Raw genomic sequence first — 23,226 nt, forward strand, 5'->3', positions numbered from 1 at the left:
CCCTTTGACTTCCTTCACCCATTTCGCCCTCACCTCCACCCCTGCCGCTGGCAACCACCAGTCTGTTCTATGTATCTGTGGGCTTGCAAACTCACTCTTTGAGACTGACATTTCAACTAAATCTAGGTAAGACTTGCCCTCTGGACTCACCATCCCCCACTGTTCTCTTCATTTTAATAATGTACTAATTTTAAAAAGCATCCAAGATTCTCCCCAGTTCACACTACTTATTGGTTGTAGGTGCTTGTTTGATAGAGCCTTCACTATCTCTTTGCATTGTGACGCATTTGGAAGCCTTAAAAGCATATCGTACTTAACTATAATTATCCTGTCTTAAATACTGGGATCAATTGGAACACCGTGTTCTTGCTTGTATCCCTTGCAGTTATTAGCAATTGAATTTATGGGATCCCGACAGCGTATGATTAAAACCCCAGAGATAGACACTATTCTGCTAGTACCTAATGCCAAGCAAAATGAACGTTCTACAAATTCAGTGTGGTAATTTTGTGCCTTTAGATGGGGGTTTTACACAAACCACAATTCTAGAGGAGACTTAGGAGGTAAAGAAAAAAAAATCTTTTTTTTTCAAAAATGACAGGTTTCGGGGGGCGCCTCGGTGGCTCAGATGGTTAAGCGTCTGCCTTCGGCTCAGGTCATGGACCCAGGGTCCTGAGATCGAGCTCCACATGGGACTCCCTGCTCAGCGGGAGGCCTGCTTCTCCCTCTCCCACTCTCCCTGCTTGTGTTCCCTCTCTCGCTGTGTCTCTCTCTATCAAATAAATAAGTAAAATCTTAAAAAAAATAAAAATAAAAATAAATGACAGGTTTCAGAAGCATAATTCTGTGATGAATGGCTGTGCAAAAATACTGTTTACACAAGGACAGAGAGATTCCCCTGTGACAGTGGAGCAAAGTCCAAACTGTTGCATCTTGGTTTTGTAGGACACAGGGATGTGGAAACTGCTTGGAAGACACCATGTTCCTCCCCTTGCCTGCCCCTCCCCCGTCGCAGGATGAGCCTGAAGCCAGTCATTCATGCAAAGGCACTTTCCTGTGGCAGCAGAACCAGCTAGCGATGTCTAGCTCGGTGTTCTTCTTACACCTGGCTTTCTCGTGCACTTTGACATCCAAAATTGGGAGCAGTGTTTCCTCTTCAAATGTCTTTTTCTCAACTGTGGGCCTTGATAGAAATCTGTGAATGATTTCACAGCATAGTATCCTGTTCTTTCCTGTAAAACAAAACAAAACAAAATTCTTTAAATTTTGAATACTGACAGTTTAAAAATTTGTGAAAATATTCTTAAATTTATGCTCAAGGTGAATTCAACTTTCTTCTTGTAACATATCCAGAATAGATTGTGTCCTTTCTGGATGATTTCATGTAGAACAAATTGCAAGATAGTTCTAGAACCCTACTTAAGGCAAATGCCTTAAGTTTTAATTACAGTTTGCATCTACTCACTGTATGTAGATGGCTGTTTTACACATATGTACCGCTTACAGCTGGGTTTGCTTAGGCAAGATGACCAACTTGATGCCTGATGGACATGGGAATGAGGGAAATCATTACAGTAAATTACTTCTAACGAGTGTTCAATAAATATTTAATATAAGTTGTCTGTTTATGGATCGATTAAGTTGTGTACTCCCTTTACCAGATAGAGGGTGGAAAAGCATCCATAAATGTATGTGTATTTATTGGAATTTTTATAAAGAAGTTAAAGACTTTATTTAAAGCTTCATCAAGCCAACAAATTTTTTTATTGTCAAGGGTGTGAATAGCATTGCCAAGAATTGTTTAAAATATTCTTTTATTATTTGTTTGTTTCAACTATGTTAGGTGCCAATATTTATATATGTAAGATTTACCATTCCAGTTTAAAATTGTTCCAGAAGAGTGGTTCTTCACCTGAGAATTTAGATAAGAGAGAGACTATATAAATTATTTTAAAAGTATTTATTTTAGTAGTATAGGGTGACTTGTAGAATGTATATATATGGATGAAAGACCCTCTTCATTCATGCAAAAACGCTTACTGAATGTCTAAGGTATTAAGGTATTAAGAGGTTGAGCTGCCTTCTGTCTTGTTTTTTTGTTCTGTCTTTCTCCAAAGGAGCAGAGATGAGGCGTTGTTCTATGTGAATTTTAAATCTTTTACCTCTGAAGAGAATAAAGCTCTAGTACAGACCTAGATTTTGATTGTGTAAATTTTGATTGTGTAATCAACCAAAGCTTTCATATTCTAATTAGTCTGCTAATTGCCTTTTGGATGCCATCCCAATATTCCAATAGAATACGAGGATGCATATTGCTCATATCTTTATATTATCTCAGATAACATAAAAGATTGTGTTTTCTTATTCCCCGGCAGGTTGGTACAGAGGATATACCCTCCAAAATAAATCTAAAAAGGTATGGTTTATCTTTTACTTTTTACATTTGAATCTGTCTGCTAGTTTTGTGTTATGCTACCTGATCGCATTTTCTGCTCCTTGCTGTCTCTAGACCTAGTTTGTGTTCTCTGGGATAGCTGTTCTTTAGATCTGAAAACAAATTCTCTGACCCCAATGTATAAGTAAAATAGCACAAGTCCCATGGACAATATTTCCCACCAGCCAACTTAAGGAGAAAGGCCAGAGGTGAATTCACACACCAGGTAGGGCCCTTGCAGGCCTGTTGCTGCTCCCTGTCCCTCCAGCTCAGCAGGGTGGTGACACAGTGACATTGTTATTGTTGGCTGTCTCCTTCAGGGGGGACCCGTGCTTCTTCTTTGTCCTTTCGCTCTGGTGCTAACATCCCAGAACTAAAGCATCTCCCCATTTCTACTTGAGTCCATTCTTTATTATAAAATAGATAAGCTAGAGTAGTAGTTTTGAAACTGTGAACCTCACAGCCAACCCCAGTAATACATCATGAGATCAACATTGTGGCTTATTAACCAGCATCTTCCAAAAACCAAAATTCTGAAAAGTAGAAAAGAAAACGGAATGCCGTGATAAATACTGTCTCATGAAACTTTTGTGTGAGGTACATATTTTTTAATGTATTTTAAATTATATTTTATGTATATAGTTAAGGACTGGGTTGTCATGAAAATGTATCTCATCATGGGTGGAGAGTTTGAAAAATACTGACCCTAGCAGGTTCCTGTACCCAGTGCCAAAACTACTCATCATCAAGCTAAAGAAAATCTATTAGTTATGTTAATACCCCCTCAGTTAGTTTTAGGTCAGGTCAGGGCTTTTCCTTTGACGCTGCACTCTGGGGCAGCAATGCGGGTCAGCACTTTGTTTTGAAAGAGCAAGGATGATAGGACCTGGTAGGACCATTGTATTTCACAGTTAGTTCACATGCAAAATAGCTAATTAGGAGAGGGGTAAGAGAAACATTTTAGAATTTATCAAGAAGTGAGTGAAAAAAGAAAAAACCCACAGTTCTTATTTTTCAAGCATGGCATGTGATACAAGTAATCTGAGCACACAACTCTCGAAATTGCTCAGGGCCCAGAGAAACCCCTTTCTACAAGGTTGTAATCATGAGAAACCAGTGCTATTTGGATCAAGCTTTCTATATATTTGGCTCTGAAGTCACTATTTGCACATTTACGTGTCCACACACACCATTTGTTAACGTTGACAATTTAATACTCCTCCAAAATAAAGGGGTGTTTGCTTGTCAGGTGAGGATCACCTCCCACAATTTTGGTCTTTTTATCCCTCCCCAAATCCTGATGCTGAATTTTTCTGCCCACAGTTCAATTCCTCTGTTTTCCCACCTGTTTTCATTTCCAACTTAATTACTTTGATTTAATCTCTTGCTAACTTTAATTTCTCCAGGCCTTCAAATAGGGACCGATGACGGGGACATTCTGGCATGAATGAGAGCATAGTAAGACAAAAGCCTTTCTTTCTTTTAGGATCCTTGTATGTGGTTTATAGATACTCCCGCTTCTTGATTTGGGTTTAGCCCTATCTTTGTTTATTTTATTCATAATTATAGAAATGATACTTATTTTGAAGTGTGATTGGAATTAACCATTTTGAAGTTCTGAATTTATTAAAGAGCAGGAAGACTTATGCCACTTCTCAGTCTGCTCAAAAAACATGTCAACTTAAGAAAAATGAACAAAACCCCATTCTCAGATAAGATCACACGAACTTAACAAACACAATTCTTGCTTTTTAACTGGTGATTGTGAATCATGTTGGAACAAGGTCCCCCGCCACACTTTTTCCTTTCAGAGAGCTACAGTATGTAAGGATCCTTTTTGTACGTAGAAGGCCTCGGTTTGTAAGGCATCCTGTGATCTCCTAATAGATCTATCCAGCTTATAGCCTTGTTGTTGGCTTTGAAAAGGAAGTAGCATGCTCCACTAGGGTCTAAATGACAGGTTCTGGGTGTGTTTTTAATTTTGTTTTCGTTTGTTTTCATTTTCTTAAAAACCCTTATTTAAACTTTAAATCTCACCCATAAGAAGAATTATTTCAGGAAGAACTTCTTTTAGTTCTTGATAATTCAACTTTGTAATTCAATGAAATGATAGTACAAACAGGGATGGTGCATTTAGTTGTTGATTTTTAAGTTGAAATATCTTCCTGGTGGAGAGCTCCAGGAAACATCAAGGGAATTCAAATTCAGTCATCATGAATTATGTTCAGCTTTGACACCCTTTCATTAAGAGATCCAGCCTATTTGAAATCCTCTCCTAATGCCGTTACCCTGCGTTTGCCGGTCTTTAGGGGAGGAGCTATTTGAAAGGCCTATTATTTTAATGGAAATTTTTGGTGTCATTTATCAGCCGACCTAGTCATTTAGAGTGGTGATAAAATGAGCTAGTGGTTTTGCGAATTGAAGAAGCCAGGAGCTTTGCAGAAATTGATTATTGATCTTGGCAGGATTGTGGAAGTGTGGATAAGGGCAATATCTAGAATAATCATTAGTTGATTTTTTTTTTTTCCCTCAAGTGAGTGGGTTGCATTGAGAAAGGAAAATCAAAATTGAGATAAACTATAAATTAGTAATCTATCCCTCAGGTTTATCCTGCCTTTCTGTGTGTCAAATGGCATAGGAAAATTCTACAAGGCTCAGATTTACTAGAGCAATTAAATGGATGTAAGTGGACATATGTTATCATGGAAGGATGGTGCCTACAAATAACAGGGAGGTAATGCCACAAAATAAATATTCTCTTAAAATGAAAGTCATCATGTCTGAACATTCAGTATAAATTATCTGCTTGTAATCTGCTTGGGTGTTACAACATAAGACATTGTTTATGTTTCAGATGCTTCTTATAACTACTGCTTTGAGTGGTTCATCATTTACCAAGTGTCCATTCCCCATTCCTCCCCCACCCCTGGCAACCCCTATTCTACTTTCTGTCTCTATGGATTTGAGTACTCTAGATCCCTCCTACAAGTGGAATCCTAACAGTATTTGTTTTTCTGTGCCTGGATCATTTCACTTAGCATCATGCCCTCTAGGTGAGTTCTGGATGATCAAGTCCAGTTCTCCACCCAGATGGCAGTCAACAAGACATTTACCTCAGCTTAGCAGAAGGAAGAAACACCCAAAGTTCCTTAAACACCCTAAGGACAGATCTGGAGCTTCAGAACACCAGAAATTAGGCTCAACAGGGATTATGAGTACATTGAATTTTTGTTTAATTATTTGATCAGTTTTCCAAAATCACTTTGAATCCTGCCCCTGTAATGAAAGAGGTCGGTGTCACCTTGCCTCTCTGTGTGTTCTGGGTCTTATCAATAACAGATCAGCATAGTACTTTCTTACTTATACACCCCATGCCTACCCCCCCCCCCTTTTTTTTGGTTCTTCCTGCCTGGCAGGAAAGGATGGTCATTTTGCTTTTGACTCAGGCAGTGGCAGGATCTACCCTGTCATCACCAAGGCTGGGAGCAGCTCAATCTCAGATGTTCTTACTGTTTCCTGTTTTATTGGTGAAGGGCTAAGATGGAGAAAGAAGAGTATTAGATAAATATAGCACACGAAGCCAGACACAAGACTGACCCCAGTGGGAATTAACTAGTTTTCTGTCTCTGAATGGATTAAGGATCACTGGGTACACACACATCTTTGACCCAGTCCCCTAGGTAGGAAGATCTTCCTTTCCCTCCTTTATGGTCAGCCAGCCCCGACAGAGAATGTCTACAGGGTCACACTGACCTCCACAGGTGCAGGGCTAGGAGCAGTCGAACCAGTGGTGCCGTGGTAAATAGGCTCTTCTACCTCTGTTGGTCTGGCATGCAAAGTACCCTAAAACAAAGAACAGCAGTGCCTTTTCCAGATGGCAGTTTCTCTATTTATCGATGAGCGTATCACACAGTTAAACAACAGAAGCCGTTAGCATTTAGGAAAACTCAGATTCATGACTTGCTTTCTATTGGTTCAAGCTGATCTTCACTTCTTCAGTTTCTCCCGACCAGTTTCCAGTCTTTCTCTTAGGCCCTTATGGAGCCTTAGTTTTCCCATGGGCAGCGTCTCAACAGTGATGTAGAATCGCCTCTTAAGAGCGTAGGATGGAGAGCAATTTGAGACTGGGAAGGGCTAAAAATAACCATATAACTAGTACTAAGTGATTTGGGGCACATTTGGTTTAAGTGAAAGTGCTGGGGAGGGACTGTTTCGGAAAATCAGTATAATTTTATGGGCCACTAAGTACATAGCCTTCCATGTCACTAATTATGCGAAACCCTTTCAGGGCAGCAGCTCCCGGCATTAGGATCTGGAGGGTTTTAGGAGCTGGACATGTTTGTCCACTTCCGAAGCGCTTCTCCCGTGCTCTGTGAACCCCGATCTTAACTTCTGTCTTCCCAGCCACGCTTTCATGGAGGCACCGTCAGTGTGGTCGGGCCTGCAAGCCTGAGCGCACACTCTAGCGATGCTCCCGGTATCCTGCCTCCGCCTCGTTCATTCCCGATGCCAGTTGTGCTCTTTGCCCTGTGGTTTTTATGGCCGTATAACCGATGTTCTTCTCTCTGCAGGGGATTTTCCCTGAAACGTACATCCATTTGAAGGAGGCAACCGTGGAAGACCGAGGGTAAGTTCCAGTCCCGGAAGGACCCCTCAAAAATGGTGAACGTGTCAAGTTATCATTAAAGAGTTTCTCGTGTACATTATTGCTCTCATCTTGTCAGTTGCACTTCTCACGGGCGAGAGAAGTGAATACAAACTTTTTCCTGAGATGAGTCCTTCTTTTGTAATTGCTCCTCTCTGGCACCCTTCCCCGGGATAGTAAAGACAGACAATGAATGAATGGAGGGCCTTCGCCTTCCTCTTGTGCTACCTGCTCACTGAGTGTGCGCACGTACACATAAATGTGGGGCACTCTCGCTGGTAAGATCTCCGAGAGCCCCCAGTGTGGCAACCGTGAGAGAGAGATGAGCAGGCTGCATCCTGCAGTAATCAGCTCTGAAGCTTAGACAAGTCGGTTAGCCTTCTTGCACCTTGGGCTTTGCCCGTACAAATTGGAGGAAAGAAATCTGGCCCTGTGTTGGCCATGAGTTTAATGTGAAATTATGAAAGAATGTGTGTGATCATGCTCTGCAGATCAAATCCATTAAGTTTTGGATATTCTAATTTCTCATCCACCTTACCAGTTGTCCTGAAAAGTACTGCCTCTATGGAGACTGAGGAGGAGTAAGAAACTCAGCCAGAGGCAGGAGAGAGAGAGGCTGCTGGGTTGGTGAGCCCAAGGGCGGGAGAGTGAAGGAGGGAAGGAGAGCCCGGAGCAGGACTGGATTCCCAGGGTTGATAGAGAGGAGAATGGGTCAGAGTCATGCAGACTCAAATCAGCAAAAGAACATTGTCAGTTTTAAGTTCTGCACCTGCATTTTATAGCCGAGAGATGGAGACATGTCCAAGTTCACACAGCTCTTCAGGGGCAGAACCAAGACTGAAAACCAGGTGTCCTTCCCTCCTGGAGAATCTTCTCTCCAGTGGGCCATTCCTGGGCTGCCTCCATTGTCACTAGCTGAAGCCACGTTGGCGGAAAGGCACGGAGGGAGGTGTATCCCCACTAACCAGGGTTGCCGGGTAAGAATGCGGGGTGCCCAGTTAAATTTGAAATCCAGATAACCACAGGTAATTGTTTACAGTAAATAGGTCCCACGTATTTCATGAGTCATACTTCCACTAAGAAATTATTTTAATCTATCTGAAATGCAAACTTAACTGGGCATCTTGTAGTCTTATTTAAGTCAGGCAGTCCTACCTCTCTTTTCCATTTGTTCGCTTGCTCTTACTGTCCTTTTGCTCATCATAAAAATACCAGAGGATTGATGTGAATAAACGTTGGGCCTGCCTTGTTGTGAGTCTCCTTGAGTCATTGAGGCGTATGGTATATACACATTTTCAATGCAGTGAGGCAGTAGATGAGAAGAAAATCGAGCCCCGTTCCGTAAGAGTGCAGAGCCTCGGTCCCCACCAGCAGGTCCTGTGTGAGATTCCCAGCCCCACGCCCCTCATGCCTTGCACACTTCTCCACCTACCCTCCCCAACGAAATGGCTGCTTGGCAGAACCAGCGAAAATACTGGATTTGGGCTTCCTTCCCCGGGCGTCACTGAAGCTGGCCTGGCTCAGCGAATTGCTCCTATAGAGATGTGAAATGGGGTGGTCCAGGCTGGGCCAACGCCTTTGTTCCATTGCAGAAGTGGTTTATTTTGAGAGTTGTGTTGGTAAGCCCCTTCATTTCTCACAGGCTTAGGTGTGATAAAGTTTGCTCAACGAATTTCCCCACAGTGGGTACGTTTTATTTCCAGCCGAATCAGCCTCACGCCCATCTTTGTGTTGTGGGGAGTATGACCCCTGTCAAGAAAAATAGTGATGATCAGCTCAGAGTAAAGTGAGCATCTGTCTGGTTCTCTTTAGGCAGCACGAGACCGTGATTCCTGGGGAGCTCCCGCTGGTGCAGGAGCTCACGTCAACGCTTCGAGAATGGGCTGTCATCTGGCGCAAACTCTATGTGGTGAGCTTTCCCCCGGGTCTTGAAGTTGGTCTATTGTTTCTGGGCTCTTGGCCTGTCGGTTCTGCTGCAAGGTGTCAGCAACACATTAGCTCTCTGCATGGAGTAGGGTGCGTGTTAACTGGACCGTACAAGGGCTGATAACCAGCGGATTCTCGTTGTCCTGGAGTAGGGTCATTGATGACATGGGATGGTGGAAGAAACATCGGGACAGGCTCTTAGCCTCGACATGTCTCCCAGTAAATAGGAATTTGTCAGCATTTCACTGCCCAGCTACATGAGGACTCCCAGGAGGGCAGCATTCTTTACTTTCACCAGTGTGTCTTACAGACTCTGCAACTTGAGTGGTACCAAGCGGTGGTCTGAGGAGTCTTTCTTTTCAAGGCCAGCTCAAAGTACCATGTCTTGCAACAATGGTTGGACCTCAGAATGCGAATAAGATACACCAGCTCAGTGGAAAATGACACAGGAACCAGCACGTTCCCTCCATGATAAACCATAATCACAAGTTGCATGTAGGTTTGCAATTAGGAAAAGGTAGATCTGGCCTTTAATATTATCAGAGTGAAAACACCTGGGCAGCTATCTTGCAAGAGGCCAGGAATGTTCCAAGTCCCCTGGCAGCAGCTCTTTCCTTGACACTGGAATGCACAAACACCTTTTTCTCAAGTTCCCTCTTTCCTCGGGGACTTGGAAGTAAGTAATCATCACTAGGTCCTGCGTCTGTAAGCATCTTTCCCGGCTGACCAGGAATTCCCAGGCAGAAGGTATATTTTCTCATTCAATGCGTGAATAAGGGCAGCAAGGGAGTAGACTAGACCCAATGGCCTGGAAGCCATTCTCATTCCTTTATGTGACTTTGTTTATCTAGGTTTTTGTTCAGTCATGTGTTGATTCTTCGTTTGAACGCTCAAAAGCCAATCTTAATAACTTATGGAGAATACCTTCCTCTAGACGCTTAGTACCAAAAACAGTAATCAGAAGCTCATTCTAGCATGACTTCCAAGAGTTAATGCAGGATTTCATTTCCATCCTGGGCTGTTGTTACCCATGATGGATCACAGCAGCAGAAATCACCAACCCCTTTGTTGGAAAAGCACACGATTTTTCTCTGCCTGCCCATCTTTCAAGGCCTAATTCAAGTTCTTTCTTACTCATAATGTAGCTTCTAAACACAGCAATCTATAATGTTTCTTTCTGGACCATAGGAACACTTACTGCTGAGCCCATCTTCTGGCCCTTGGGGCATACTGCCTTGTAATGCAAGTGATCTTTTGATCTCTTTATGTGTAATTGAGGAGAGAGCTACCTGTAAGTTCTTAAATCATGAGGACGGACGTGCTGTTTTAAGCCCTTTGGCCTGCATCGATCATCTGGTATGTTTGTTGAAAGCACTCTCTGGTTCTGGTTAATTGATTGGTTAGTGGCAGATGCAACAAGTCTGATAGATGAGGAATGCATATACACACAGAGAACTTCCTTAATGCATTCTCTCTGGAAATTGGTGAGTTGCGGAACATACCTGATTAAAGCGGCTGCCTTCCACTCTGGTCATGATCCCAGGGTACTCCTCGCTCAGGGGGGAGCCTGCTTCTCCCTCTGCTTGTGCTTGCTCTCCCCCACCATGCCCCCATGTCAAATAAATAAATAAAATCTTAAAAAAAAAGAAAGGAAGAAATTGTAAACAAAAAATAAAAAAAATAAATAAAGCGGTAATGTTGGAGAGTGGAGAATATGGATGAGGTAGACTTTTCTTCTTGTTAAGACACAACTGTTCTGCTCACTTCATTATTTCTGTCTTCCACATGTTCACAGGTGACTGTTCCCCGTCTACTATGGATAGAAATGAAAAATAAGTCAACCAGGGAAGAGGAAGCCTGATTCGTGAATTTAGGCTTCCAAAATCCCTTAGTAGTTAGGTGTGGGTAAGCGCAGGGTGAAGATTTCCTATGTGGGCATTTCACTATTTAATAGCAGAAATGGGTGGGTAGGAAGGAAGGAAGGAGAGAGAGAGGGATGAAGAGAGGGAGGGAGGACCTCTATCTTCTCTCAGAGAGCAGCACATTTCTCATCTTGATTTTGACAGCTAATCAAATAATCATTGTGTTAATTGTGAATATTTAAGAATGTCTGCTAGCTGCTGTAGACGACTAAAAGGTATTCATTATGGGAATCTGAATCAGTTGGTAGGGCTCAGCAATCTGCTTCTGCTTTTGATACATGCTTATTTATTAAAAAAATAATTCACTTAAAAATGGGTTCGTTATTAATCATGACTTTCTCTGTTGTGTTCCTGTTCCTAAAATACTGACACTTCACTTCAGGCAGAATTTCTGAACTTCTTTCTAAAAAATTTGCATCAAAGTAGCAAACCTCAAAATATTATGCTTCACTGGGTAAAAGGTAAAAGGACCCCAAATCTGTAGTTTTCATCCCCCAACACACGATTTTATCAGTGTTTTTGTTTTCTGATTCTGTAAGTTCTTTCAGTTTGCATAAAGATAAATACCACTTTTACTAATCTACATCAGTACTTGTGTTTCTCTCATGCCTTTCCTTCCTCAGATTATGAGACCAGGTGTTCTGTTTGATATCTTTACTTTTTTTTTTTTTTTTTTTTTTGAGAGGGAGAGAGAGAGCATGCACATGCACACAAGCGGGGAAGGAGAGGGAAGTGCGTGGTAGGGGCAGAGGGACAGGGAGATAGAATCTCAAGCAACTCTGCACTGAGCAGAGCCCCACACAGGGCTTGATCTCACGACCCTGAGATCATGACCTGAGCCAAAATCAAGAGTCAGACGCTTAACCGACTGAGCCACCCAAGCACCCCCTGTTTGATATCTTTCAGGACCCTTGTAGAGGGTCCTGAACCTCTACAGAACCTCTTAGAACCTCCACAGTTCTCTACAACGCATTTCCTAGTTCTCTCCTTTTCAGTCTGTGCTCATGAGAAATGTATGTAGTAGATCCAGAACCTTATGTGAGAGGAAAATGCCATCCACTAACCAGTGTAAGCCCAGCCACGTAGACTCAGGTAATTGTTCTAGTTCTAGACAGGAAGGACATTTGGATAGCTGGGATTTATTTTTAGCAGCCACGGGTTCTGCTGCAAGGTGTAACCTGGTGAAATAACCATAAATATGTTTTAAAGGGGGGTGGAGTTCCTCATGCTGAAGAGGGGAGAACCCACTCCTCCAAAGCAGAAAAAGAAATGATGACAACCCCCATATGCCTTCTTCCCCTCTTTGTTATATTAGTATTATTTTGTCTCATTTAACTCTTGCTTGGTGATGTTGGCTTTATGCTTTTGGGAGGAAGCAGGCTGTAGAAGACAAACACTGGACTAGAAATTTGGAAGCCTCATCCAGGCCCTGCCCTAGCTAGCTCCGTTGTCTGGATTCTACCCCCGTGTGAAAGCGATGTAAACTCTGCCTTGTTGACTCCACGGGGTTGTGCAAGCACGAAGAGAGGTGCAGGCCGACAGAGCATCCAGGACTCTGCACATGGCATTCTTGCTGCTGTCTTAGCTTGAAACAGTAGCCTCTCTGGACGTCCTCCCTCTGGGCAGCCTTGACTTGGCATCCCTCTGACCCAACTCGGAGTCTCTGAAGCTCCCTTGTGTGTGCCCCCTGCCCCCTATCCAAGGCCACTTCCTTTGCCTTGTGTTATCATCTTAGGCGGAGTGGCCTTGAGCGTTCAGTAAGCAGGCTAAGTGTTTCTTACCGCAGATAGCAAGTCTCCTTGGTTTAGGCTCAAGTCCGGGAGGCATGGATCATTCCAGCAAAGAAAGGGGAAGCCTGCCAATGCAGAGTGCAAATTCACAGCAGTTTCTGTCTTTGTCTATACTGCTCTTCCTCAGTTGGAGCCTGTTTAGTGGGTGTGTTTTCAGTGGTTGATCCAGAAAGGGGGAAACATTATGAATGAGGAGGTGGTCGCCTTAGTAAAACGATGAGACTGTGGACACTGGGGTCAGACAGGCGGCAGGTTCTTAAAGTCTGGCTTGCTTCCTTACTTGGTATGTACTTTTATATTCAGAAAAAAATAGCAAACCCAATAATAGTTACTGCAAACAAACAAACTAAAACAGAAAGAACTCAGATCCTGAAGGCAGGGATTTGGGTCCAGGGTATGCCTCTAAGCTGATTCTGCAGCCTGAGACAAATCCTTTGACCCCTAAGCTGTACTTTCACCTAAAACGGTAACTGTATATTATATATGCCCTGCACATTTGCTGTAAGGATTCAGTTGGATAATCTGGATAAAACTTCCAGGACAGTGCCTGGCGCTTTGTCATCAAGTTGTGACGGCCCCTGACTGTCCCTTACAGCACTGCTTCATGTAAGAGCTCACTAATGGTAGGAAGTGTTAGAAGAACTAGATTGCACAGTGGAGTTCTGCCCCAAAGTTGTTTTAGGGTGTGCCCTCCAGCTTGGGGCCGATGGGTGGGCTCCCTCCCGGCTCTGTGTGAATGTAACTGCCGTAGGTCTGTGGTTTATAAGTACTCTGCCCGTTATTCTCTGCTGCCTCTCAGGATCATTTGTCTTCCCCAGCCTGGGAAAGTAGATCCAGTGAGCTGAACTCTGGCCTTCTTTCCTTTCTAGCAGCACGTCTCCCTTGTTCCACGTGAGTTCCGCCAGCTGGAGGGGCGGATGCCTCTGCATTGATTTAGACATGATTGGCCTGATGTAATATCCATATTTCCCTTCTCACTAACAACCCAGCTACACTTTTTGAATATGCACGAATCCACATCCCACATTATATTTTCTCAACCAACTATCAGGACTTGAAAACTGAAGAGTTAGAGTGTATTTGTGGGGACAGAAGGAGGAACATTTCTGAAAGATGGACTGTCCTGGAAATTCTGAGGTATTTGGTGATGTTAAACATACTCTATAACTTCTCACCCTGAGATTTAACTCAATGCTCTTCCCCACCTTCCAATTGGAGAAATGGTTCAGTGAGTTTTGGCCAGCCAGGCTGTGTTCATATAATTTTGGGAGACTAAATCTAATCCTTTTTCCTTACAGTAAAGAGATACGAGATAAGCCTGGTGTGGAAGGTGGTTAATATGTATTGCTGAATCAAGTGAACATAATTGCTAAAATGTAGTTCGTAGAATGGACTGATCTCCTCATTTATTTATTTTTTAAAAATGATGTATTTATGGGGCGCTCAGTTGTTAATCGTCTGCCTTCAGCTCAGGTCACAATGCTGGGGTCCTGGGATCGAGCCCCACATCAGGCTCCCTGCTCAGTGGGAAGCCTGCTTCTCCCTCTTCCACTCCCCCTGCTTGTGTTCCTTCTCTCACTTTGTCTCTCTCTGTCAAATAAATAAATAAAATCTTAAAAAAAAAGAGATGTATTTATTAGAGAGCACATGCATGTGAGTAGGGGAGGGGCGTAGGGAGAAACAGAATCCCAAGCAGGCTCCGTGTTGAGCAGGGAGCCCCATGCAGGGCTCAGTCCCATGACCCTGTGATCATGACCTGAGCTAAAGCCAAGGGTTGGACGCTCAACCAACTGAGCCACCCAGGCTTCCCTGATGTCCTCTCATTTAAAATTCGCCAGTACAATGAAACCTTGAGCTAGTCTGTAGTTGTATAAAAAATCTGGAGGGGAGAAAGTGCCCATAACTGAGGTGCGGGTAGAGAATTTGCCAGACACAGTGGATTGATTGCCTTTCTTCTCATCCTTGCATATCCGCACAGATTAAAGCTACTCAAGTCTAATCTTTTTTGAAACTGGTGGTTATTACTGGCTGCTGGAGCATATGCTCTGAAGTGTAATTAAGCTGGTCTCATGGTTGGAAACCAGCGTCTGACTGCTTATTACCAGGGATAGAAAATTCCCATAGCAAACTTAGTCTTGTTGTCAGGGCATTCCATCTGTGAGTGGGCAAGGCTTGGGCCTGGCTCTCTCGTGAGAGACAGGATGAGATGGGTGCGCAACCAGGATGGGGCAGGGGGGACACGCTTTGGGTATCTTTCCAGTTTTGTTTTACCCTGTCTTGGTTGCCTGCCTCTCGGGATTTCTTGCGCTACTTCCTGAGGCAAAAATTGTCTTACTGGCATCTTTTCTTCAAAAATGAAGCCTTTGCTAGTCGGGCAAAGCCTCTTTGTGGCGAAGAGAAGAGGCACTCGGATGGAGAGGAGGGGTGTCAAGGGACCATGCAGACTCCCTTTCCCCCAGAGTGCGGGGGCGGTGCAGCGTGAGGACACACAGGAACCAGGATGCCACTTCGGACCCCAGGAGTTAGAGAAGGACAGGAGACTCCCTGCAGAGAGCTCTGCACAGGTGAAATTTGATATGGAGCCTCTGGAGCCTGTGAGCACGTCGGGAGGGACAAGGTCAGAATCAGATACAGTGAATCAGGAAGTTGCTTGCGGGAGTAATTAAGTTTAAGGTCTCAGACCCAGTCCCTTTGTTTTACAGATGGGCGAATCTCAGAGGGAATGATTTGCCCAAAGTCATTTAGCAAGTTAATGAGAGAATGAGAGATAGAGACCAAGTGCCTGTAGTTGGTGTCCAGCCCTTTTGCCTCCTGCATGCAAGAGGAAAGGTTGGTGAACAGAGGAGATGGGGAGGACCAGAGAAAAGTCTTTTGCCTGTCTTCTGCATTCTTTGGGAAAGTGAGGAATAGAATCCGGGTTTCTGACACCCCGGGAGGTGGTGCCATTGTCCCAACGGTCTCTAGAATTTCTACAGTACTCATTGGAGGGCTTCTGTATCCCTCTTTGCCATTGCTGAAGGTAAAGCTGTCTTTTTTTTTTCCCCTTGTGACTCTGTTTTTATCTCTAGAAATTCTTAGAGAGAGCAAGCACCATTCAGAATGGAAATGTAAAAAGTGAGACCTTTGAGCTCTCCAAGTGGAAAAGAGGGAGAAATTCTAAGCAAGTGCAGGGATGCCTTTACTCTCTGGTGGGAGAATATTTAGATTTCTCTTGTTCATGCAGCTCTAACTGAAATTGAAACCAGAGTAGCATTTTACATTTGAACTGTCAAAATTTGTTTTTGAGTCGCACCTATGTCCCAGGGTTGTGCTGACTTTGGCAGAGACAAAGAGATTATTAAATAAATTCCCTGCCCTCTTAAATTATGTGACAGTGGCTGCTAGTGCAAAAAAGGTTGGGATTAATGGTAACAGAGAAGGTACTCTCAGGCTTGGGCAGTGTAGGATTCAGGAAAGAAGACAGGAAGGGGGGCGTGACAGATGGAGACTCAGGTCCTTGGCTCAGGGTCTTGTGGGTGGGGGGTGCTTGATTTTCTCCTCACCTGTCCTCATGTGCTTCCCTGGAAACCCGTAAAGTATCTGGATCCAGCTATTGCACAGAACATCCCACTTAGAACAGTTTTAGAAATGTGGCAATGAAATCCATTTCCTTAAAGTCATTGGCAAAATTGCTTCCTTTGGTGTATTCCAGCTTGTCTATTCAGAATTCACTTGGCACAGTGAATCAGAGAAGAATGGCTGTCTTCATCCTTCTTTTGGGGGGATCTTGGCAAACAAGGCTGATATGAACAGGCAATAATTAAATTCCCTTGGATAGTGTCTAATATAATTGAGACCAAGAACTTGTGAAGGTGTGCCACAGACAAAGCCTTGTCTCTCAGAGGAGTCTGAGCTCCCCCCTTTCTTTTACTATAATATAAAGACTAATATCTTCATTAAAGTTAGAAAACACTTTAAAAAAATCTAAGTAAGAGTAGACAGATTGGTTGCAAGAAAGAAAAAAGATCTCCTTTCTGCCTAGCAGCTATGAAAGGCAAAATTTTATGGGCTTAATTTCTCACTCCCTTTTTCAGGTCAAAAGAAAATGGAATGGCAACATTTTGTACAGAATTACATGAAAAAAAAAACAAAACAAAAAAACCAAACAGGGTTTTTTACCTTTGCTTATTAACAAAAACAACAACAAAAAAATGGAACTTTTTGAAGTCCCGTTTTTATGCTTTTTGAAGAAAGATTGGCTGATGAGAAAGAGGCAATTCAGAAAATGCTAAGCACATAAAATGTAGGTAGTTACAAAATTTTAAGCAGGTTTCGTGGTCTGTATTTTTCAGATCCAGTAGTGTTAATGGAGAATACAAGGGAGTTCTTCAACTCTCTCCTTTGTGTTCTCACAGAACGTTGACCTTCTTTTCGAGCTTTTATCACACTCCGGCTAATCTTTGCTCTCTCCCCCTGTCCCCACTTCTGGGCTGAGGGATCTTGGCTCCACGTTTACTCTTTGTTCAGGAGTATCTTGGATATTTTCAGTATCTTGATTGTACTTGATAATTTGCGCAGGAATCTGCCCCAGGGATTGTTGTAGAAGAAGATCACAAAAGAACATGCTTTACAGCCATCCACAATTTCTTTGGGCGTGTATGTGTGTGCGTGGGGGGGGGGGGGTGGCATTATTTTTATAGCAGATAATATTTCCTATAATTTTAAAGTATATAGTTATATAAATATATCATGACTTTTCACCTGTAAATAAAAAAGAAGTGATCTCGTAGTATTTAAGGGGTGAGTGGAATTGTGTAGGTTTTTATTTTTAAAAAAGCATGTTTCAAAAGTGATACACAAACCGGTTTTTCTTGATGACTTTATCTCAAGTGTTTTCCTTCCCCCATGTACACCCAATCATATTGCCCCCATTTATTTTCCTTCTGGCACTTTTCACAATTTAAAATTATCTTGTGTGTATAAAATGATTAGATATATGTTATTTATGTAAACAATGTTGTATATGTTAGTGATAAGATCTATTACTTATAATAGATCATTATTTATATTTATATAGAGATATAATATATATCTGTACATTAATCATTTAGATAAAACCGAGGTCATAATGGCTTGGACATCAGATATTTGACTCTTGAAAATGATAGAAGTCTGTATAATTAGTTGGTCATAAGTTAGTTTGGTTCAGGTATAGAAGTTCTCAGTGAAGCCCAGAATAATGGTTTAATTATTGTAGGTCCGACGACTTCCAGGATGGTCTAACAGCTTTATGAGGACCTTAAAACAATATTCTCCATTTTATTTTCTATTATCCTTTATCTCTGAAATTACAGTTCTTTCTTCAACCATAATTCACACATGTAGTACATCCGTACCAGCTCCTAGGGATACAAATATGAGCAAGCTCCTCATCCTATCCTGTAGGACCTTAACGTCTAGGAAGAGAGTCACACGGGCGAGGATGGTCTGGGTTCTGAGTGCCGGGATGGGAGGAAATTCCAGGAGCAGTGGGAGGGATAGCAGCCGACAGTTAGGGTTTCGAGCAAAAAACTTCTAAGTTGAGACCAAAGAAGTAAGAATTAGCAATTGGCGGAGGTTGTAGTATGTGAGGAGGTGTGAAATGGGGGTAAGTTTGGGAAAAGAGGAGAGAAGTGGTTCTAGGGAGAGGAAGTACCATATTGAGAAGGTCTGGAGCACTCAGGAGAAATGGACATAGCTTTTGCATGGAAGGAGTATAGATTTTCGAAGTAGAGATTGGTGTAAAATGCAGCTGGGAATGTGGGCAGGACCCAAGATAGGAAGGGGTTTACAATGTGATTTCCTGTGTCTAGAGGACAGAGGAAATCTCTGGAGGGTTTAAAACAGAGTAGGGCCATGGGTTGAACATGGACAGTTTGATATACTGATGAATCAGGTATAACCATCCATCCTACAATGGCTTCTCTGATTCTAAAGTTGGAATAGAAGAAGGAATGGGAGTGGCCTAGAGCAAAGCCATCCCTATTTAAAAAAGAAAAAATCCCTTTGAAGTGCACCGCTTACTATATGGCAAAATTAATTGCTTAAGTAACACCTTAGAAAGTAAGGGTCAAGTCAAAAGATGCCGCCTTCCTCCATCACACCTTTATTTTCTGTTCTTTCCTCCACCTCATTTTCCCATCCTAGAACAACAAGGCCATACTCTTCCACCAGCTGCAGCAGATGACGTACAGCCTGATCGAGTGGCGGTCCCAGATCCTGTCTGGAACCCTCCCCAAGGACGAACTGGCAGAGCTCAAGAAAAAGGTCACAGCCAAAATTGATCATGGGAACAGGTAAACCAGGGATGATTTCAGCGAGAACTTGGAAAGAGATGGGCACGTTCATGCTAAGGACGTGGCTCGCCATCAGCTTTTGACCTTAGAGTTGTCAAAGAATGATACTTACTGCTCTCTTTTTGCATTGGGAAACATTTAACTTTGTTGGAAAAATTTGGCAGTCCCTTGCATAAGCCAGACCTTGTGCGGGATTACTGTGTCAAGGAGATGACATGATCAGGGAAGATGGGACTTCGCTGTCAAACAAGACTGGAGGGGACAGCGCATCGGAAGGCACATTTTCTGAGGCCTGCATCGATCTCGGTTTTTATTCCGACAGTGGATTTTAAATCAGCATCAGACTCATTATCTGTCTTTCTCTCCATGTTCCCTAACTGGGACCACGGTGTGTAGGTGTATGGAAACCAAATTTACAAGAAGAGCCTGTTGATTACGTCTCCAGTAACCTCTAAAGAGTTAATCACTTTGTTAATCTTCTGATTAGCTCAGGCAGATACATAGGTTCTAGACATCACTGCCCTTCGGAAAGTGAGAAATCAGCCAATTCATCAGTTAATGGTGGCCTGGGATGCATCCCTCCTGACCAGCTCCTTTTTTAAAAGACTGGGTTGGTTGCTCAGTTTTGTTGATGATCCGTTTGACATTTCCTTTGGTTTTCTAAATACCTTTAAGTTGTGCATATGTGTTGTTTTTCCCCCTTCCGCCTTTGCCTCAGGACTCTTGAATATACTTCTGACACCTGTAAAAATACAGCTCATTATCCTACTCACTTAAATGTTACAGACTCTGACAACTGTATTCGGAAGTAGCTGGAGTGAATATAGCATACAGGATTCAGATTCAACCATTATTCAAAATCTCCTATGTGGAGATTTTGAGAGATCATAAGCGGGGAAGTCGAAATTTGAAGCCCAAACTTATGATTCCATGTTTAATGCTCCCTTCCTACGGTTAAGAATGAACTGTTCCCTCCCTTGTCACTTGTCCATTCATAGGACTATAACCACAGGGGGTTATATTGCTAGTCATGTGCTAGGGCATTTCTTCACAAACAGCTGTGGTGGGCTGAGTCAGGTCCCTCCTTGCACCTGTGCTACCCCTGTATTTTTGAGTCTTGTCACAATGTGACATGGGCCTAGAGGACTCTGGTCTTCAGCATAGGATGTTAATGTCCCACAAACAGTCAGACACAGCTGCTGTCCTACTCCAGCCTTTAGAAGCAGCTCAAGAAATGAAACTCCTTCGTCAGTGTATCAGTGCTCAATGTCTGAGCTGTCAGCAAGACCCATAGCTCCTGCGTCTGGGTGGCCTGTGGGTCTGGCTGCCATGGAAAGGAACCTGCCAGATGTAATCTCCTTGATGGAGATGCTATAAAACAGGGAGGGGAGGGTAATTAGACATTTTTGCTTTTTTCCCAAAGACTTGGCACATTTCACCATTATCCCTCCGCTTTCTCGCTGTTTGGACATCCCTGCTCCCAAGTCGCTGGTTCCTGGAATGTACGCTGGGCATTCAGATAGAAGTATCCTGTTTCCACCACAGTCCCCAACGTCTTGGAATGAAGCACATCTTTTTTTCTACTTCTTTGTGCACATTGGGCATAAGAGCCTGGGTTAGGGATTGTGCCCTGCATAGACCATATGGCTCTTCTCCTGTGTAACGCTCAGAGCTACAACTTAACACAGCCAGGCGTGTTCTTGTGCCGGTTGCTGCAATAAGACCTGCCATGTATGGAGAGTGTACTATATACTAGATACTGCGTTACGTGCTTTACATGTTATCTCATTAAATTCTTGCAGCAACCCTGAAGGGTAGGGAATATTTACAGATGAGGAAGTCAGGGCTTTGCAAAATTAAGTAAATTACCTGGAGTCCTCTTGCTAGCATGTATTCAAGCCAAGAGTCAAATCCTGATCTAAGTGATAGCAGAGCCCATGCCATGAGACAGGTTATGAGATTCCACCAGCCAGGACCCACTTCACTGATCACCTTGAAGACAGTCTTGAATTAAGGGCTGTCCTCAACATTGAACTTTCAAGGAAAGCAGGCAGAGCCCCTGGATATTTGGTCTACCATTGTTCTTATGCCAAACAATAGAAGATCAGGGGAAAAGGCATTGGTCAGAGGAATCTGGTCAGAAGGGGTGCCAGTTTTGCCTTTCCTGTGGAGGTTCTGTGGAATAAATTACTTTGCATATCATCTGAGTTTGGTTAACATTACCATAAGTTTTCATAACTTACCATAAGTTATGTGGAAAGGAGGCAGAAATCAAAAAGAGAAGTGAAGGAGCTGTTCTTAACTTGACTGGTCCAGCACCCAACTTTCTAACCATGAAAGGGTTAGAAGAAATTCTCTGGGTTCTTCCCTGGGGACTCATCAGGAAAGGGTATGTTCTTAATGAGGAGAACTCACTGATCACTCCTTTCTTTCTAGAATGCTTGGGTTAGATCTGGTCGTGAGAGATGACAACGGGAATATTTTGGACCCAGATGAAACCAGCACCATTGCCCTTTTCAAGGCCCATGAAATGGCCTCAAAAAGGATTGAGGAAAAGATCCAGGAAGAAAAGGTACGCTTCCGCCAGTGTGCAGATTTGAGTCCCTGAGATTCCATTTTTGCTTTTGTATTTAATGAGAGAAAGGGAGTCATTGGCAACCAGAGGTAGAAATGTTTAGAAAATCATTCATTGCCTCATTGAAAAGCAAAACATAACCAAAAAAATGAGGCAGCAGTATACTTTCTGATATGGAAAGATTGCAAAGATATGCGTTAATAGAAAAAGAACAAGATTCAGAAGTGTGTACAAAACACTAGTCTTTGTGTTTCAAAAAGGGATATACTTACCTCTGTGTTTGCATATGCATAGGCTAACTCAGAAAAGATAGGCAAGAAATTGATAATTAATCGTTGCCTCTAGGAAGGAGAACTGGGTGGGAGGGAGCCTTTGTACTGTGTAACCTTCTGTATTTGGTATATGTAATAAAATTTCCAAATTAAATAAAATAGTATTTAAAAATAAAGCATTTGATAGGTTTTGAAAGTAACAATTAGACATTAAATAAAATTTAGAAAAGTACAAAGAAAGAACAAGAAAGATCCCCCATAGTATGATGGCACAGACTCAGCTGTATTGATATTTTGGTATATAGCCTTCCAATCTTTTTGTTCTAATGAGTAAAGGCTTCTGTTTATTTAGTTTGTAGTTTTGTTTCTTTGGTACAGTTGTGATAATATTTAATTGTGTTCCTGGATCCAATGGCTAACCACACTTGAGAGTGAAGCCTTTCCAGTGGAATCTCTTGTTTGCAGTTATAACTGTTCTCAAAAAAGAGGGATAATGGATCATGGTTTTTGTGCCTCTGAGGTTCATTCAGAAGCCGTTGTGAGAGAGAATAAATTCTTGCAGCTACTAAGCCATGAGTTGTCATCTTTAGACAGCACTTAACTGGATTTGCTGGGCTCAAGGCCCTGAACAAGACAATCTTTTTTTTTTTTTTAGGATTTATTTACTTATTTGAGAAAGTGAGAGAGCGAGAGATAGAGTATGTGCATGGGGGTGGGAGGGGGGAGAGAGAGAGAGAGAGAGAGAGAGAGAGAGAATCTCAAGCAGACTCCCCGCTGAGTGGGGAGCCTGACATGGGCCTTGATCTCACAACCCCGAGATCATGACCTGAGCCGAAATCAGGAGTCGGATGCTTAACCAACTGAGCCACCCAGGCGCCCCATGAGCAGGACGGTCTTGATCATCCGAATCATAGTGATTGTATTTTGCTCACTTGATCATCTGGCCACGTACATATACTTCCTTCTCAGTTGGTGCTTCTCCCCTCAAGTGGCAATTATACTTGTCCCCCATTTGCTGGCCTGTGACTTTGCCATTATTCCCCATTTGCTGGCCTGTGACTTTGCCATTATACCCCATTTGCTGAAACCAAGAGGCTTTTCTCTCTTTTCCTCTGCATTCAGTCAGTTCTTCAGAACCTGGACTTGCGGGGCCAGTCTGTCTTCAGTGCTGTCCACACCTACGGCCTCTATGTGAACTTCAAGAACTTTGTCTGCAACATTGGGGAAGACGCCGAGTTGTTCATGGCCCTCTATGACCCGGACCAGTCGACCTTCATCAGGTAGTGGAGTCCCAGGCCATCTGCTGTTGACCCTGCAGAAATGCCCAGCCCTCACGTGCCACCCACCT

The 23,226-nt window shown here is 42.9% G+C and overlaps 1 protein-coding gene across 3 annotated transcripts in view; it reads left to right on the forward strand.

Moving 5' to 3' along the window:
• DOCK5 (dedicator of cytokinesis 5) overlaps positions 1–23,226 on the forward strand; it is a 202,951-nt gene that overhangs the window by 72,012 nt on the left and 107,713 nt on the right. For all 3 annotated transcript variants that reach the window (XM_028114206.2, XM_028114208.2, XM_028114209.2), the window contains exons 3-8: positions 2,376–2,416; positions 7,006–7,061; positions 8,892–8,988; positions 18,883–19,031; positions 21,468–21,603; positions 23,001–23,158. In XM_028114206.2, coding sequence (XP_027970007.1) covers positions 2,376–2,416; positions 7,006–7,061; positions 8,892–8,988; positions 18,883–19,031; positions 21,468–21,603; positions 23,001–23,158 — 637 coding nt within the window. The remainder of the gene's footprint in view (positions 1–2,375; positions 2,417–7,005; positions 7,062–8,891; positions 8,989–18,882; positions 19,032–21,467; positions 21,604–23,000; positions 23,159–23,226) is intronic.

This window comes from Eumetopias jubatus, unplaced genomic scaffold, assembly GCF_037043125.1.
Source record: "Eumetopias jubatus isolate StellerSeaLion01/CBP00866 unplaced genomic scaffold, mEumJub1_p1.0 scaffold_2, whole genome shotgun sequence".
In the NCBI taxonomy this organism is placed as follows: domain Eukaryota; kingdom Metazoa; phylum Chordata; class Mammalia; order Carnivora; family Otariidae; genus Eumetopias; species Eumetopias jubatus.